Here is a 16533-nt window from a genome sequence, read left to right as displayed (position 1 = left end):
CAGGATAAGCTAAGTTCTGTTTGAATATTTTTTGCTCATCTGCTTGCAATATGATTTCTGTGTATGATGAGTCTAGTCCAGCTTGCTAACATGTGATTTCTTTTTGCTGGTAAGCTCTGGGGTACGGAGTTGCTTCCCCCGCACCGTTAGTTGGTGCGGGGGCTCGAGCAATCTCTGCGTGGATATTTTGAATAGGGTTTTTCATTGACCGCACAGTTCTCTTCCTATTTTCTGCTATCTAGTATTAGCGGGCCTCATTTGCTAAATCTGATTTCATCTCTGCGTTTGTGCTTTCCCCTTAACTCACCGTTAATATTTGTGGGGCTGCTATTCTATATCTTTGGGGTCTTTCACTGAGGCAAGTGAGGACTTACTTTCCCTCCAGGAATAGTCAGTTTCTCAGGCCGTGACGAGACGTCTAGGATTTTTTAGGTAACGTTCCACGGCTGCCAATAGTTGTTTGCGGATAGGATCAGGTTGCGGTCAATCTAGTTACCACTTCCCGAGAGCTAGTAGACTGTTCAGTTACTTAGCTAGTCCGACCTGCGATCCTTGCCACTAGGATCATAACACCCCGCGTGGTTCTGGGATTTTTGCTCACCGTTCTTGTGATCATTCTGACCCCACGGGGTGGGATTTTGCGTGGAGCCCCAGATCGAGGGAGATTATCAGTGGTCTTGAATGTCTTCCATTTTCTAATTATTGCTCCCACTGTTGATTTCTTTACTCCAAGCTGGTTGACTATTGCAGATTCAGTCTTCCCAGCCTGGTGCAGGGCTACAATTTTGTTTCTGGCGTCCTTTGACAGCTCTTTGGTCTTCACCATAGTGGAGTTTGGAGTCAGACTGTTTGAGGGTGTGCACAGGTGTGTCTTTTTGTACTGATAACAAGTTTAAACAGGTGCCATTACTACAGGTAATGAGTGGAGGAAAGAGGAGACTCTTAAAGAAGAAGTTACAGGTCTGTGAGAGCCAGAAATCTTGATTGTTTGTTTCTGACCAAATACTTATTTTCCACCATCAAATGCAAATAAAATGATAAAAAAACAGACAATGTGATTTTCTGGATTTTTTTTTCCTCAGTTTGTCTCCCATAGTTGAGGTCTACCTATGATGTAAATTACAGACGCCTCTCATCTTTTTAAGTGGTGGAACTTTCACTATTGCTGACTGACTAAATACTTTTTTGCCCCACTGTATATATATATGTATATACACACACATTCACACACACGCACTGCTCAAAACAAAGGGAACACTAAAACACCACATCCTAGATGTCACTGAATGAAATATTTCAGTTGCAAATCTTTATTCATTATATAGTGGAATGTGTTTAGAACAATGAAAAATAAAAATCATCAATGTAAATCAAAATGAATATCCCATGGAGGTCTGGATTTGGAATGATACTCATAATCAAAGTGGAAAATCAAATTACAGGCTGATCCATCTTCAGTGGAAATGCCTCAAGACAAGGAAATGATGTTCAGTTGTGTGTGTGCTGCCTCCATGTGCCTGTATGACCTCCCTACAATGCCTGGGCATGCTTCTGATGAGGCAGCGGATGGTCTCCTGAGGGATCTCCTCCCAAACCTGGACGAAAGCATCCGCCAACTCCTGAACAGTCTGAGGTGCAACGTGACGTTGGTGGGTGGAGCGAGACATGATGTCCCAGATGTGTTCAATCAGATTCAGGTCTGGGGAATGGGCGGACCAGTTAATAGCTTGAATGCCTTCATCTTGCAGGAACTGCTGACACACTCCAGCCACATGAGGTCTGGCATTGTCCTGCATTACGAGGAACCCAGGGCCAATTGCACCAACATATGGTCTGAGGATCTCATCTCGGTACCTAATGGCAGTCAGGCTTCCTCTGGTGAGCACATGGAGGGCTGTGTGGCCTTCCAAAGAAATGCCACCCCACACCATTACTGACCCACTGCCAAACCGGTCATGCTGAAGGATGTTGCAGGCAGCAGATTGCTCTCCATGGCGTCTCCAGACTCTGCCACGTCTGTCATATTTGCTCAGTTAGAACCTGCTTTCATCTGTGAAGAGCACAGGGCTCCAGTGGCGAATTTGCCAATCCTGGTGTTCTGTGGCAAATGCCAAGCGTCCTGCACGGTGTTGGGCTGTGAGCACAACCCCCATCTGTAGACAACGGGCCAGTTTCTGTTTGTGCAGACACATGCACACATGCGGGGCTCTGGCAGTGCTCCTCCTGTTCCTCCTTGCACAAAGGCAGAGGTAGTGGTCCTGCTGCTGGGTTGTTGCCCTCCTACAAGTCTCCTGGTGTACTGGCCTGTCTCCTGGTAGCGCCCCAGCCTCTGGACACTACTCTGACAGACACAGCAAACCTTCTTGCCACAGCTCGCATTGATGTGCCATCCTGGATGAGCTTCACTACGTGAGCCACTTGTGAGGGTTGTAGAGTCCGTCTCATGCTACCGTGAGTGTGAAAGCACAACCAACATTCAAAAGTGACCAAAACATCAGCCAGAAAGCATTGGTACTGAGACGTGGCCTGTGGTCCCCACCTGCAGAAACACTCCTTTATTGAGGGTGCCTTGATAATTGCCAATAATTTCCATCTGTTGTTTATTCCATTTGCACAACAGCATGTGAAATTGATTGTCAAACAGAGTTGTTCCCTAAGTGGACAGTTTTATTTCACAGAAATTTGATTTACTTGGAGTTCTATTCTGTTTAAGTGTTCACTTTATTTTCTGAGGTGTGTGTGTGTGTGTGTGTGTATATATATATATCTCCTCAATATTCAAGTGAGAAGGCTGTATCAATAGATTAATTTTAACAGCCACCTATGATCTGCATACGTATTTGAGCAGTATCATAAAGCAAATCCCTTACAAAGGCTAAAACCTAGATAGGCCAGAAAATACTGACACAAAAAATTTGAAATGTGGGTAAAAGGACGCAATGTAAGTATATTTGTCTCATTGTCCTGATAAAATCAACATCAAACAGAGGACAGGGACCCATAATAAGTCCAAGCCCTAGACAGTATCCATAATAGGACTGTACACAATTAAGTTTCATAAGAATATGATAGATTTTCATAATAGAAAAAATGATACAATGATCGTGTTCTCATCTGGGCTTGTGATGTATCATTCAAGTGCCTGAGCCTTTTTTTTTTTTTCATCATTTTTTCATTTGTCTTGTGGCTTCTATATCCCCTGATGGACCTCAGTTATTCCCATGGGGGTAAAATGCGTTGGGTATTGATTTGTGGTGTTGCCTACCTGTGGATAGAGCCTGATCGGGGCTTCTTTTGGGGGATCCCGCACTTGAATGATATATCACATGCCCAGATGTGACATGCACTTTTTGTACCCATAATATTTAGCTCCCTACTTGCCATTTTTCTTGTCTACGATTCGGAACATGTTTTTAAGACTTTTTTCATTAAAAGTTGTAGTTTAGGGATCCTTGTTTTATGGTTTTCTTTTTTTTTTTGTTTCCCCTCTTGACGATACCCCATAGATTCTCTATGGGGTTAAGGTCAGGTGAGTTTGCTGGCCAATCAAGCACAGTGATACTGTTGTTTTTAAACCAGGTATTGGTACTTTGGGAGTGTGGACAGGGTTTTAATTTGCTGTAAGCCATAATCATAACATTAACATAAATAAACACTTGAAATCGATCATTCTGTTTGTAATGACTATTATAATATGTGAGTTTCACTTTTTGCATTGAAGAACTGAAATAAATTAACTTTTGATGACATTCCAATTTTGTGAGAAGCACCTGTACCTGATGCCTACCAGCTTTTGGCTGGAGGCATTCCCAAAGTGCGAGCATTGCTCCTTTAAGAATCGGAGTGAGTGTACGCAGACCTAGAGAAGCAGGAACACACAACAGGAAACAGATACACTGCCGATTGGCCGGGACATTGAGCATGTTGTCATCCGTGCCACAGGAGGGAGAAGGACCACACTGGGAAGTCAGAATTGCCTTTACAAATGTAACAGCATCATTACCCTCTGATTTCTCTTACAGGCGCATTATAATATTTTTCTTCAAGTGATTTTCTAACTTTTCAGCGCATTCTACTTATGCTGTCATTTGGTTTTGTAGTTTACAGACCTGGACAGGTAAGGGTCAGAATCTCTTAATTTATGTAGGTAGGTGGATTTCCCAGATTGTAAGCTCTATAGAAATGAGCTTTCAATACCCAAAGTCATTTGGACAGTTTTAGGTGGAGGAGAATGTTGTGGTCTAGAGGCAAAATTGTGATCACACGAGTGTGCCATGACTGAACTACTTCTCACTGTATTTAGTGGTTACTACTCACCTGGGTAGTCATATGTAGGAATCTCCTCTTTACACCGCTCATCACCCCTCACATATGTTTCTGTGGTATTAATATGGGTCAGATCTTCACCCTGAAACAAATATTGAGAGATGGAGAAGTCCTATGATCAGCTCTAATCCTGCCATCTCCACCGTTCTCATTACACAAGTATAAAACATATAATACTGGTGGATAAAGCAAGGCTGAGCACAAGACCTTCACAGCCATCTACACATCATAGTGGAGATCTTCTGACACCTCTCCATCTACCTGATGATCCTGAGGAATATCAGGATCTTCTTGTTTACAGTCCTGTGGAAGAAGAGGACGGGGACATCTCTCTGGTGTTGTCTTCTTACTGGATAGATCTGGAGGAAACACATACAGGGACTGAATTCATTCTTTACATACAGATAATTACAGGCCGTGTGTATTTAGTCCTGTCTATTACCTGGTGATGTGAGGGGCTGGGGAACCTCCATCATGACTTCCTTGTACAGATCTTTGTGTCCCTCTAAATACTCCCATTCCTCCATGGAGAAATAGACGGCAACATCTTGACACCTTATAGGAACCTGACACACACAATGATACCGTCATCCCCCCGATGCCTTCATAGCGTCACTGTATAATGTCCCAGCATTCCCAGCAGTGTCACCTCTCCAGTCAGCAGCTCAATCATCTTGTAGGTGAGTTCTAGGATCTTCTGGTCATTGATGTCCTCATGTATCAGGGGGTGAGGTGGAGGTCCCATGATTGGGCTCAAGGGTCTTTTACATCCTTCAGACACAGGGTCCAGACAGCGCTCACTAGAGGTCTTCTTCACTACTGTGTAATCCTGGTTATGGAGAGACACATTAATAAATCTCACTACAGACATTTCCAGAGTCCTCACCTCTCCAGTTCTGTCCATCTTGTATTCCCATAGATAAGAATGATGTAATGTGACTTCATCAGAATCTCTCACCTCTCCAGTAAGCCGGACGAGGATCTCTAGGGTGAGGTGTAATATCCTCTCTGCCATCTTGTCTCTGTCCATATCCATCCTTGATGGGTAAATCAGGAAAATTCTCTTATATAGAAGATCTTCACTGAGAGGATCCGATATTGTAGAGACCTGAATGAGAAGAAGATGAGCCGATGTAACATCATAAGAATCCTGTGTAATAATACAATTACTGGAGATAATAAGGGAAACATGAGGAGATTTATTATTTTACAGTATTTAGTTTTCTTTTTTACATCTACTAATGAAACCTATATATTTAGGCCACAGACAACAAGCAGTTTCTCCCTCGGAGTCGGCAGCTGAATACGTTCCTCATAGACTCATCTTCCATAACGCTAATTCTCGTCTCATTTACCGACCCTGGAATCGGCATTAGCAATACTGCAGGAGATATTCATTACACGTGACAGGAGAAATAACTACTTCATGATGAGGACGACATCTTCATCTTCTACTACGGCTCTAGAAACATATTTGTCCAGAGTCGGTCACTGACTCCATCACCACCGGCCTCTGTATGAAGGTTTCCCGTCTTCCCCGCACTGTAATCTTCTATCATGTTAGATCTCGTGTCTGATTCACACACAGAAGTTTGAGGCTTTTATAAAAATTTGTTTGTAAGAACCAAGACAGGGGATATATGAGGCCAATGTCTCCATGTACAGGGTTTCTTTTTCTCTGAATATGATGTTTTTCTTTTGTTTTTTTTCCCCGTAAGCTTCCCTAAGTTACATGAAAAACACAAAAAGAAAATAAAAAGGGGGATTGAATGTACTGTGGGAACATTATACTGTGTAGAGGCCCCGTACTATGAGAGTAATACATGTTTCCTTGGTTCCCGTCTTTCATAGTTGGGTTGTTTGTATCTATCAGCGGAAAAGGAACAAAACCATTGTGATTCTTATAAGGAGACAACACAAAACCCCCTAAACATAACATTTTATAACAACCCCACAATCTGTGACTCTTCAGGGTAAATCGCTATCCCACCATTGGATTAGAGCTGATACTATGAAGCTAAAGTGACTAAACAGACTTTCTGTCACCTCCATAAAGGGGCACTTTTCTGTGTTTGTCAGAACTGTCCGAGGATTATTAGAGGTGATAGTTCCCCCAATTAGAAGGGACACCTGTGGATATTGGGGTCTTTACCTGCTACAGTTCTGGTGTGTGGAGCTTCCACCCGCAGAGCCGCACTCCACATAGAGAATAATGGAGCCTCCAGCACTGACCTCCACCTGCAGAGCCGCACTCCACATAGATAATAATGGAGCCTCCAGCACCTACCTCCACCCGCAGAGCCGCACTCCACATAGAGAATAATGGAGCCTCCAGCACCGACCTCCACCCGCAGAACCGCACTCCACATAGAGAATAATGGAGCCTCCAGCACTGACCTCCACCCGCAGAGCCGCACTCCACATAGAGAATAATGGAGCCTCCAGCACCGACCTCCACCCGCAGAACCGCACTCCACATAGAGAATAATGGAGCCTCCAGCACTGACCTCCACCCGCAGAGCCACACTCCACATAGAGAATAATGGAGCCTCCAGCACCGACCTCCACCCGCAGAACCGCACTCCACATAGAGAATAATGGAGCCTCCAGCACTGACCTCCACCCGCAGAGCCGCACTCCACATAGAGAATAATGGAGCCTCCAGCACCGACCTCCACCCGCAGAGCCGCACTCCATATAGAGAATAATGGAGCCTACAGCACCGACCTCCACCCACAAAGCCGCACTCCACATAGAGAATAATGGAGCCTCCGGCACCGACCTCCACCCGCAGAGCCGCACTCCACATAGAGAATAATGGAGCCTCCAGCACCGACCTCCACCCGCAGAGCCGCACACCACATAGAGAATAATGGAGCCTACAGCACCGACCTCCACCCACAGAGCCGCACTCCACATAGAGAATAATGGAGCCTCCGGCACCGACCTCCACCCGCAGAGCCGCACTCCACATAGAGAATAATGGAGCCTCCAGCACCGACCTCCACCCGCAGAGCCACACACCACATAGAGAATAATGGAGCCTCCAGCACCGACCTCCACCCACAGAGCCGCACTCCACATAGAGAATAATGGAGCCTCCGGCACCGACCTCCACCCGCAGAGCCGCACTCCATATAGAGAATAATGGAGCCTACAGCACCGACCTCCACCCACAGAGCCGCACTCCACATAGAGAATAATGGAGCCTCCGGCACCGACCTCCACCCGCAGAGCCGCACTCCACATAGAGAATAATGGAGCCTCCAGCACCGACCTCCACCAGCAGAGCCGCACTCCACATAGAGAATAATGGAGCCTCCAGCACCGACCTCCACCCGCAGAGCCGCACACCACATAGAGAATAATGGAGCCTCCAGCACCGACCTCCACCCGCAGAGCCGCACTCCACATAGAGAATAATGGAGCCTCCAGCACCGACCTCCACCCGCAGAGCCACACTCCACATAGAGAATAATGGAGCCTCCAGCACCGACCTCCACCAGCAGAGCCGCACTCCACATAGAGAATAATGGAGCCTCCAGCACCGACCTCCACCCGCAGAACCCGCGAATTGGTCCTGATAGCTCCTCGTACCCCTGCCGGTCACGTGACAACTGACGTCACACAAGGTCCTGTCAGCTGAACGCGGCATCGTACACCTTGACCACGAGCTCTCCAAGCTCGTGCACCGCTGGGAAGGAGGCTAAGGGAGCGTTTGTCACCGGCTGGGACAGCGCTCCTGAAGATACTTTGGTTCCTGAGCTGCTGTTTTGATTTTCACTTCTACCACCATCTGCACAAAGGGGGATTCCAGGAGGAAAAAAAACCCTACTGTGGACATCAACATCGCCTATCAAAAGGTAAATACAGCATTGCCTGCCACCTGCATTTTAACTGGAAATAGATGTGCACCAACAGTTGGATCAAGAAACATATATGAGCTAATAGGACTTTATATTTTCGGTATATTTTAGGTATATACATACAAATGACTTTTTAGGCTATTTGATCATATAATTTTATTTTAATATACATTTAATAAAAATGTTCCCTCTTTTTTATTGGTACAGTTGGTATGTATAGACGCAAACTATATGAGTTTTTACGTTTAGTTTCTGACAACTTTGTGGTGTTGCCCTGTTTGCAGCCAAATACGTAAAATACCTCTCTAGTTGCACTTGCGCCCACCTATATATTTATATCTAGATGCAAATATAAATGACAGGGAAGGGCCCAAACATGGTGTCTAACCCAGCAATAAGAATATTACAGTGCATAGTGCGTATGTATACAAGTCTCTATTAAAGGGAACCTGTCAGCTGTTATGGCAGATATAAGATGTGGCCACTGCCTTTCAGGGCTTAGCTGCAGCATTCTATAATGCTGTAGATAAGCCCCCGATCCGAACTGAAAGATAAGAAAAATAACTTTATTATACTCACCTGCAGGGCGGTCCGGTCCGATGGGTGTCTCAGGCCCATGTCCAGCGCCTCCCTTCTTATGATCACCGCCCTCCTGTTGCTTCATGACTCCCCGGCATCGGCTCCTGCGCAGGCGTACTTATCTGCTCTATTGAGGACAGAGGAAAGTACTGCAGTGTGCAGGCGCTGGGAAAGGTCAGAGAGGCCCAGCGCCCACTCACTGCAGTACTTTCCTCTGCCCTCAGTAGGGCAGATAAGTACACCTGCGCAGGAGCGCGATGCCGGTGAGTGAGGAAGCAACAGGAGGGTGGCATCGCAAGAAGATGGGAGATGCCAGACCCTTACCTGAGACACCCATCCGACCGGAACGCCCCCGGGTGAGTATAATAAAAGTTATTTTTCTTATCTTGCAGGTTGGATGTAGGATGTATCTACAACATTATAGAATGCTGTGTATAAGCCCTGGAAGGTGGTGGCCGTCTCTTATATCAGCCAGATCTGATGTCAGGTTCCCTTTAACTCCAGTGAGATCATGTAATCCTGACAGAAGAGCTGACTAACTTGCATAAAAAGTGTAACACAACACGCTGCCAACGATCTGTAGCACAGGATGGAGAACAAGACATTGTATTCGCCATGAATGCTTGAATCATTCCAAGTGGCAACCAACGTGGGGACTGCTATGTATACTGAAAAGTTAGAACAACTATGTCAGCTGTGAAGGTAGATAGTTATGAGCGGTGAAAGTGCTCAGTATCGAGGTCATGGTAACAACCGCACTGCGTGCCAGCGGGGTCCGAAGGCCGAAGACAAGCAGGGCAGGAAGCGTGGTCCAAAAAAGCGTGCGCTCCGTTATCCCAAGCCTGGATATATAATGTGCCGTCAGTAAATAGAATGGCAAGGGAATGTATAATGGGTGCTGGGCCTAATATGTATGGAGATAAACACGAATAAGGACACATTATACATATAGAGGGGGAGTGGTGAAGAAAGTGTTTCCTCTATGAGCTGCCTATTAATGTGTGTGAATATTAGCGGTGAGCTGTAAAGTGTTAAAGTGTGGATAAACACTTAAGAAAAATGAAAATATGGGACCAGTGTATGCAATATTACTGTGAAAAAAATGTAAATAATAAAAGTGCGGATGTGCTGTGAAGTACTAAACTGAAAAATATCCCACTTGTAAAATATGTTTTTTTTTGCTGTTATTGTGAACAGTTAGGCTATGTGCACACGTCAGGATTTTCTGCTGAATTCTCCTGAACAAAACCACACTTTTCCTGCAGGAGATTTCCTTGCATTTTTTTCACGTTTTTTTTCTGGAGCTTCCCAATGCATTAAATAGCGGCAAAAACACAAAAAATCCGCAAAATTAATGAACATGCTGCGTTTTTTACAGCAATGATTTACAGCATATGCACAAAAATTGTGAAATGCATTAACCCCTTTCTGACCTCGGACAGGATAGTACGTCCGAGGTCAGATCCCTTGCTGTGATGCAGGCTCCGGCAGTGAGCCCATATCAAAGCCGCGACATGTCAGCTGTTTTGAACAGCTGACATGTGCGCGCAATAGCGGCGAGTGGAATCGCGATCCACCCGCCGCTATTAACTAGTTAAATGCCGCTGTCAAACGCTGACAGCGGCATTTAACTATCGCTTCCGGCCAAGCGGCCAGAAATGCACTCATCGCCGACCCCCGTCACATGATCGGGGGTCAGCGATGCGTCGGCATAGTAACCAGGTCTCCTTGAGACCTCTATGGTTGCTGATGCCGGCTTGCTGTGAGCGCCACCCTGTGGTAGGCGCTCATAGCAAGCCTGTAATTAAGCTACATAGGAGCGATCTGATGATCGCTGCTATGTAGCAGAGCCGATCAGGCTATGCCAGCTTCTAGCCTCCCATGGAGGCTATTGAAGCATGACAAAAGTTTAAAAAAATGTTTAAAAAAATATGAAATAAATTAAAAAAAATATAAAAGTTTAAATCACCCCCCTCGCCCCATTCAAAATAAAACAATAAAAATAAAACCAAACCTACACATATTTGGTATCGCTGCATTCAGAATCGCCCGAATCTATCAATAAAAAAAAGGATTAACCTGATCGCTAAACGGCGTAGCGAGAAAAAAGTTAAAAACGCCAAAATTATGTTTTTTTGGTCGCCACAACATTGCATTGAAATGCAATAACGGGCCATCAAAACAACGTATCTCCACCAAAATGACATATTTAAAAACACCAGCTCGGCATGCAAAAAATAAGCCTGCACCCGACCCCAGATCACGAATAATGGAGACGCTACGGGTATCGGAAAATGGTGCAAATTTGGGGTTTTTTTTAAGCAAAGTGTGGAATTTTTTTTCACCACTTAGATAAAAAATAACCTAGTCATGTTAGGTGTCTATGAACTCGTACTGACCTGGAGAATCATAATGGCAGGTCAGTTTTAGCATTTAGTGAACCTAGCAAAAAAGCCAAACACAAAACATGCATGGGATTGCACTTTTTTTTGCAATTTCACCGCACTTGGAATTTTTTTCCCATTTTCTATAACATGTCATAGTAAAACCAATGATGTCGTTCAAAAGTACAACTTGTCCCGCAAAAAATAAGCCCTCACATGGCCATAATGACAGAAAAATATAAAAGTTATGGCTCTGGGAAGGAGGGGAGCAAAAAACGGACACGGAAAAACGGAAAATCCCAAGGTCTTGAAGGGGTTAAAAATGATGGGATGCTTGTGTATGCATTTTTTAAGCGTTTTTCCCGTGGAAAACGGCTGAAAAAAACGTAAAAAAACCTGAACGTGTGCACATAGCCTTAAGCAAGTTAAAGATTAAATTATGTCTAAAAGGCCTAAAGTTAAAGATTTCACATTTCCTTTGTATATTAGGCAAATATTGGCATTTTTTTAAAATTTTAAAAAGTACAAAAAGGAAAAGGGGGCGATAAAAAAGTTTAGGCACGTTTGGAGATTTGTGTGTTCAGATAACTTTGACCGAGGTTTCACACCTTAATTAGCCTGTTAAGGCACGTGCGCAAGCTGCGGATTACTCTGCGGATTTTTCCGGACTGATTTTGGTAAATCTGCAGGTAAACCGCACTGTGGATTTCCTGTGGAATTATCTCGGATTTACCGCGATTTTTTTTGTGGATTTTGTGCGGATTCCACCTGCGGTTTTACACCTGCGGATTCCTATTGTGGAGCAGGTGTAAACCGCTGCGGAATCCGCACAAAACAATTGACATGCTGCGGAATAAACAATGCTACGTTTCCGAGCGTTTTTTTCCGCAGCATGAGCACTGCGGATTTTGTATTCCATAGGTTTACATGGTACTGTACACCGCATGGAAACTGCTGCGAATCTGCAGCGGCCAATCCGCTGTGGATCTGCAGCAAAATCCGCAGTGTGTGCACATACCCTTAGTGTTATGGCTTGCTCACTATCATTGTTAGGAAAGGCCAGGTGCTGCAAATTTCCCAGCTTTGTAAAAACCCAGCCTCCTCTAACCTTGTGCAGCCATGGGTTCTAAGCAGCTGCCGAGCTCTCTGACAATGGTGGAGGCCACAAAGCAGGAGAAGGATATAAGAAGATAACAAAGTGTTCTCAAGTTGCCCTTTCCTCAGTTCTAAATGTAATTGAGAAATAGCAGTTAACAGGAACAGTGGAGGTCAAGATAAGGTCTGGAAGACCAAGCAATATATTTCTAATATTAATGCGCCAGTAATGGGGAATCTCCACATACCTTTACCTGCAGAGCTACACACCACATATATGGCTGCTCTGTGCGCACAGGACCTGTGATGAGGTCACAGGAGGGGAGGAGTCAGGGGTCACATGATTGGGGGCCTCAGTGTATGCAGGACTCTGCTGTGCTGGTTGTCATGGTGCTGGATGAGCTGAAGTTTATGTGTGAGGTCAGGAGGGGTTTACAGTGTGGATGTAGCAGAGCCATGTGTGTATGAGGTGTACAGAGCGGAGCTGTGTATGAGGTGGAGCTAGTGCTTATCCATACGGTGGAGAGCAAGTTCCTAGCTAGGTGGCAAGGCCCATATGAGGTGGTGGAAAAACTGGGTGAAGATAATTACAAGGTACACAGCCGGGTCGAAGGAAGCTACACCAAATCTTATCATGTGAACTTGCTAAAACCTTGGCGAGCCTGAGAATCGCTGGATGCCCCTTGCCTGGGAGCCAGTCCCAAAGTGACAGTGGATGTTGTCACTGTTGCAGAGACTCTAACGCCCGCCCAGAGGCAACGGTGTCGGGAGCTGTTGCAGCAGAACTATGACCTGTTCTCTGAGCTGTCAAGGCATACTCAAGTGGTAGAGCATAAAGTGTTGATAGAACCGCATGTCAGGGTGAACCTCAAGCCCTATAGAATTCCGGAAGCACGTCAGGAGGTGATTTCAAATGAGTTGAAGAGGATGCAAGATCTCGGGGAGATAGAGGAGTCGAAAAGTGGATGATCGAGTCCAATCGTCCTCGTGCCAAAGCCCGATGGTGAGTGGCGGTTCTGCAACGACTACAGCAAGCTGAATGAACTTTAAAGATTTGATGCATACCCGATGTCTTATGTGGACGAGCTCATTGGGAGACTTGGTCCCGCAAGGTACATTACAACCCTATACCTGACGAAGGGCTATTGGCAAATCCCCATGTCCCATAGTGTCAAGGAGAAGATGGCCTTCTCGACTTCTGATGGGTGTTTTCAATACACCAGAATGCCCTTCAGTCTGCAGGGGGCACCGGTAACCTTCCAGAGGGAGATGGATCGGATCCTGACTCCGCATAAGAAGTGTGGCGCAGTGTACCTCGATGACATTGTGGTCTTTAGCCTTGTTGGGCTAGTTATCTACCAAAGATACAGATGGTTCTGGATGTTTTCAGAAATGCAGGGTTCACCATAGTTCCAAAAAAAATATGCCAAGTGTGATGCAGTGACTCCTGTTACAGGTAGGGGGTGCTGCATGGTCTCCCCAGGATACGCATGGAGGCCATAAGAATGCATGGCAGTCACAACTATGGTGATGAGACAAAGTCCAGCATTATTGTGAATGGCCAGTATGTGTGTCGTAGAGGAAGATACTCTGCGCTGTCAGATTGAAGTAAGGTTGTTCTGGGACCTGTAGTCCCACAAGAAATTGTGTTGTTTGTATAATTGTGTAGGGAGGCTGGCCAGGCTAGTTCTGAGAGTTGGGCGGGTTGAACTAGCCACACACAGCTCCCACCTATGGGAGTGGTTACAGCTTGATAATGTCCATGACCAGTGTGTGGGTCACATATGGAGAAAGTGTGGACCTGAGTGGTCTGTGTGCTAGGTCCTGGAAGGCTTCTGTGTTGGGAGGTCCTGGGAGTAGGACCGGATCCCTGTAGAGGACATGGGGAGGCCTTGAACCTGATGTTAGGGGTCAAGTTCCTGCCTCTGCACAGGGGGAATCTCGAGCCATCTCCTCTGCGGTCTCCCATTCCTCTCCAGCCACAGTGGAACCTGCTCAGCGGAGATGTCAATCCCAGCGTCTGGCTGAACCTGATACTGTGTGGATGGTTTCTGCTGCTTTCCCAGGCTCAGCCATTGTAACCAGTACTGGTCAGCGGCGAGCAGACGTCTCTGGGACTAAGTCCTGCTTTTTCCCTTCTGAGCATGCCCAAGGTAAGACCTCTCATTGGAGGTCAGGGGTCACATGCTCAGGTACTGCTGTGGCTCCCATTGGTCCTCTAGGAAGGTCCTGAAGTTGCTCTAGTATTGTAGCAGCTTCCATTGGTCCTCTTGGAAGGTCCTGAAGCTGCTGCAGCTATAAAAAGTTTGCGTGGCCATGCGCTAGTATCACTTCATGTTATGAGCTTGCTAATTGTGGTCGCGCCTGTATGATTGTATTCAGGGACCCAGCTGAAATAAGCCCCTAGAATACCGGCACCTCCGGTGAGGAGTTTTTGTGTGCTTCTCTGTGTGCGTGACCACTGACTGCCATCAGCTCAGCAGTTAGCTGTGTTGCCCTGTAACACTAGCAGGGCACAGCGTGTTCTTTTCTGTGTGACTCAGTGAAGTAACTGAGTTCACTTATACATATAGTGCCGTCATTTTCTAGCAGCAGGTTGTCTCCTGCAAACGCACCAATTATAACATTTATATTAACTCGGTGCGTTCTGCCAGTCCTCACATAATACTAGTGGAGCGGCCCCCAAACGCAGGGCAACGGGGTACTCGGTACCGGGTCTCTCTCTCTCTGTTCTGGGCATGTCACGGTGGCCTGACCGGGTCCGTGGCCCTGCTAAGGGGCGCTCAATTAAAGATGTAGGTGACGGTGTAGGTCGCAGTAAATAATGAGGACACAGGGTTGCAGTCTCTTTACCTCTTTACTGAAGGCTTCGGCATCTGCAATCCAGAGCACTGCTAACAGGGCTGGCTGAGACTGGCCGGTCCGAAGGCACATCCAGAGTTCCCTTTACAGGTGGAAATCAGTGGCCTTCCTACCAGCACCTGTGTGTTGTAGTACCTCCCTGCTGAGCACCACGGGATAGTCCTCACAACTGTTGTGCATGTTTCTGTTCTTTCTCTCTCCGTCCCCCAGATGACATGGATAGGACGCACCCGTATGACGGGGTAGGCCAGGAGTTATTTTATAGGGACCCTAGAGACGCCCCTCCCCACAATTGCCTCCGTTGTCTTCGTTAGGTGTAAAGGTGAGACAGCTAACCTAAAGTTACCTGCCCGGCCGTAGTTAAAAGTAATGCGTAGAGTCTCTTACTTCCTCAGCGTTCCGGCCGCCGGCTACGCGCCTCAGAAGGATGTTGCTGATCTTGAGGCACGACTCCTTCTGGTTCTATCTCCTTTGTGCTGTGATCCCGTTTCTCACTTCTCCACAATATGCTTCGCTTCGTGTCCTTTCTTAGGAGTCAGGGAGAATTTTGGGTTGGAGCGAATCTTGTAAGGGCAGATGTGTGAGGGAGTCCATTCAGGTTTCCACTACAGAGATACCCGCAGATCTCACTTCCCTACCCAAGTGCTATTGGTCCTATGCAGACGTGTTCTCCAAGAATATATACCCCAAAAAAAGTATTCAAAAGAATGAATAAAAATGTTGAGTGAATTTTATTTTATTGAAAATCATATCATGATTATACACAAAAACATTAATAAAATACTATAAATGAATCATAAACACATCACAATGCACAAGAATTTTATTAAAAAAAATGAAAACCACATGATGTCCAACGAGCCAATTTCAGTATATAGAAAAATATATAAAATTATACATATATAAAAAAATATATAGGAAAAGTTGTGTCAGGCAGGGGACAGGGAGCAACAGACCGTGTAGCAACAGGTATATAATTTACTATATTTTAACCAAAATACCATCGGCATAAAAATATATATTTGTGTACTATTAAAGTAGCAAAAAAGTGATTGTGTAAAAAAATAATTTATAATAGAATGGTGACTCTCTGATGAAGCGGTAGCGAAACGTACGTTGGAGTGGTGTATGCAGGGGACGGTGTGAGCTCCAGACTGGTGAGCACTGTGGCATGTGATTTTCCTTGATTTATATTATTCCAGCACTATTGGCACTCTGATCACTTGATTACATTCAAGGCATATATTATTACTATTTGCCTTTATCTACTTCAGATTATTTATTTATTTTTACTTCAAGTATGTCATTTATTATTTTTTTTGTGCACTATTGCTTTTGTGCACTATCACTTGGTATGAATTTTGGTGTATTTTTATTTATATTTTTTATCACTATTGATTGTAAGCATTCATTTTTGGTTA

The 16533-nt window shown here is 45.4% G+C and overlaps 1 protein-coding gene across 1 annotated transcript in view; it reads right to left on the bottom strand.

Annotated features, from left to right (window-relative positions):
• The window catches only part of LOC143766596 (uncharacterized), a 41164-nt gene extending 28589 nt beyond the window's left edge, over window positions 1–12575 (bottom strand). The window contains exons 1-6 of the mRNA XM_077254388.1: window positions 12499–12575; window positions 5285–5434; window positions 4976–5155; window positions 4769–4892; window positions 4588–4685; window positions 4318–4408 (exon numbers count right to left, since the gene is read on the bottom strand). Of these exons, the coding sequence (XP_077110503.1) occupies window positions 4318–4408; window positions 4588–4685; window positions 4769–4892; window positions 4976–5155; window positions 5285–5434; window positions 12499–12525 (670 nt within the window). The 5' untranslated portion in view covers window positions 12526–12575. The remainder of the gene's footprint in view (window positions 1–4317; window positions 4409–4587; window positions 4686–4768; window positions 4893–4975; window positions 5156–5284; window positions 5435–12498) is intronic.
• Window positions 12576–16533: the final 3958 nt, after the last annotated feature.

Source organism: Ranitomeya variabilis, chromosome 4 (assembly GCF_051348905.1).
Source record: "Ranitomeya variabilis isolate aRanVar5 chromosome 4, aRanVar5.hap1, whole genome shotgun sequence".
Classification (NCBI taxonomy): Eukaryota; Metazoa; Chordata; class Amphibia; order Anura; family Dendrobatidae; genus Ranitomeya; species Ranitomeya variabilis.
This window is presented reverse-complemented; position numbering and strand designations above follow the sequence as displayed.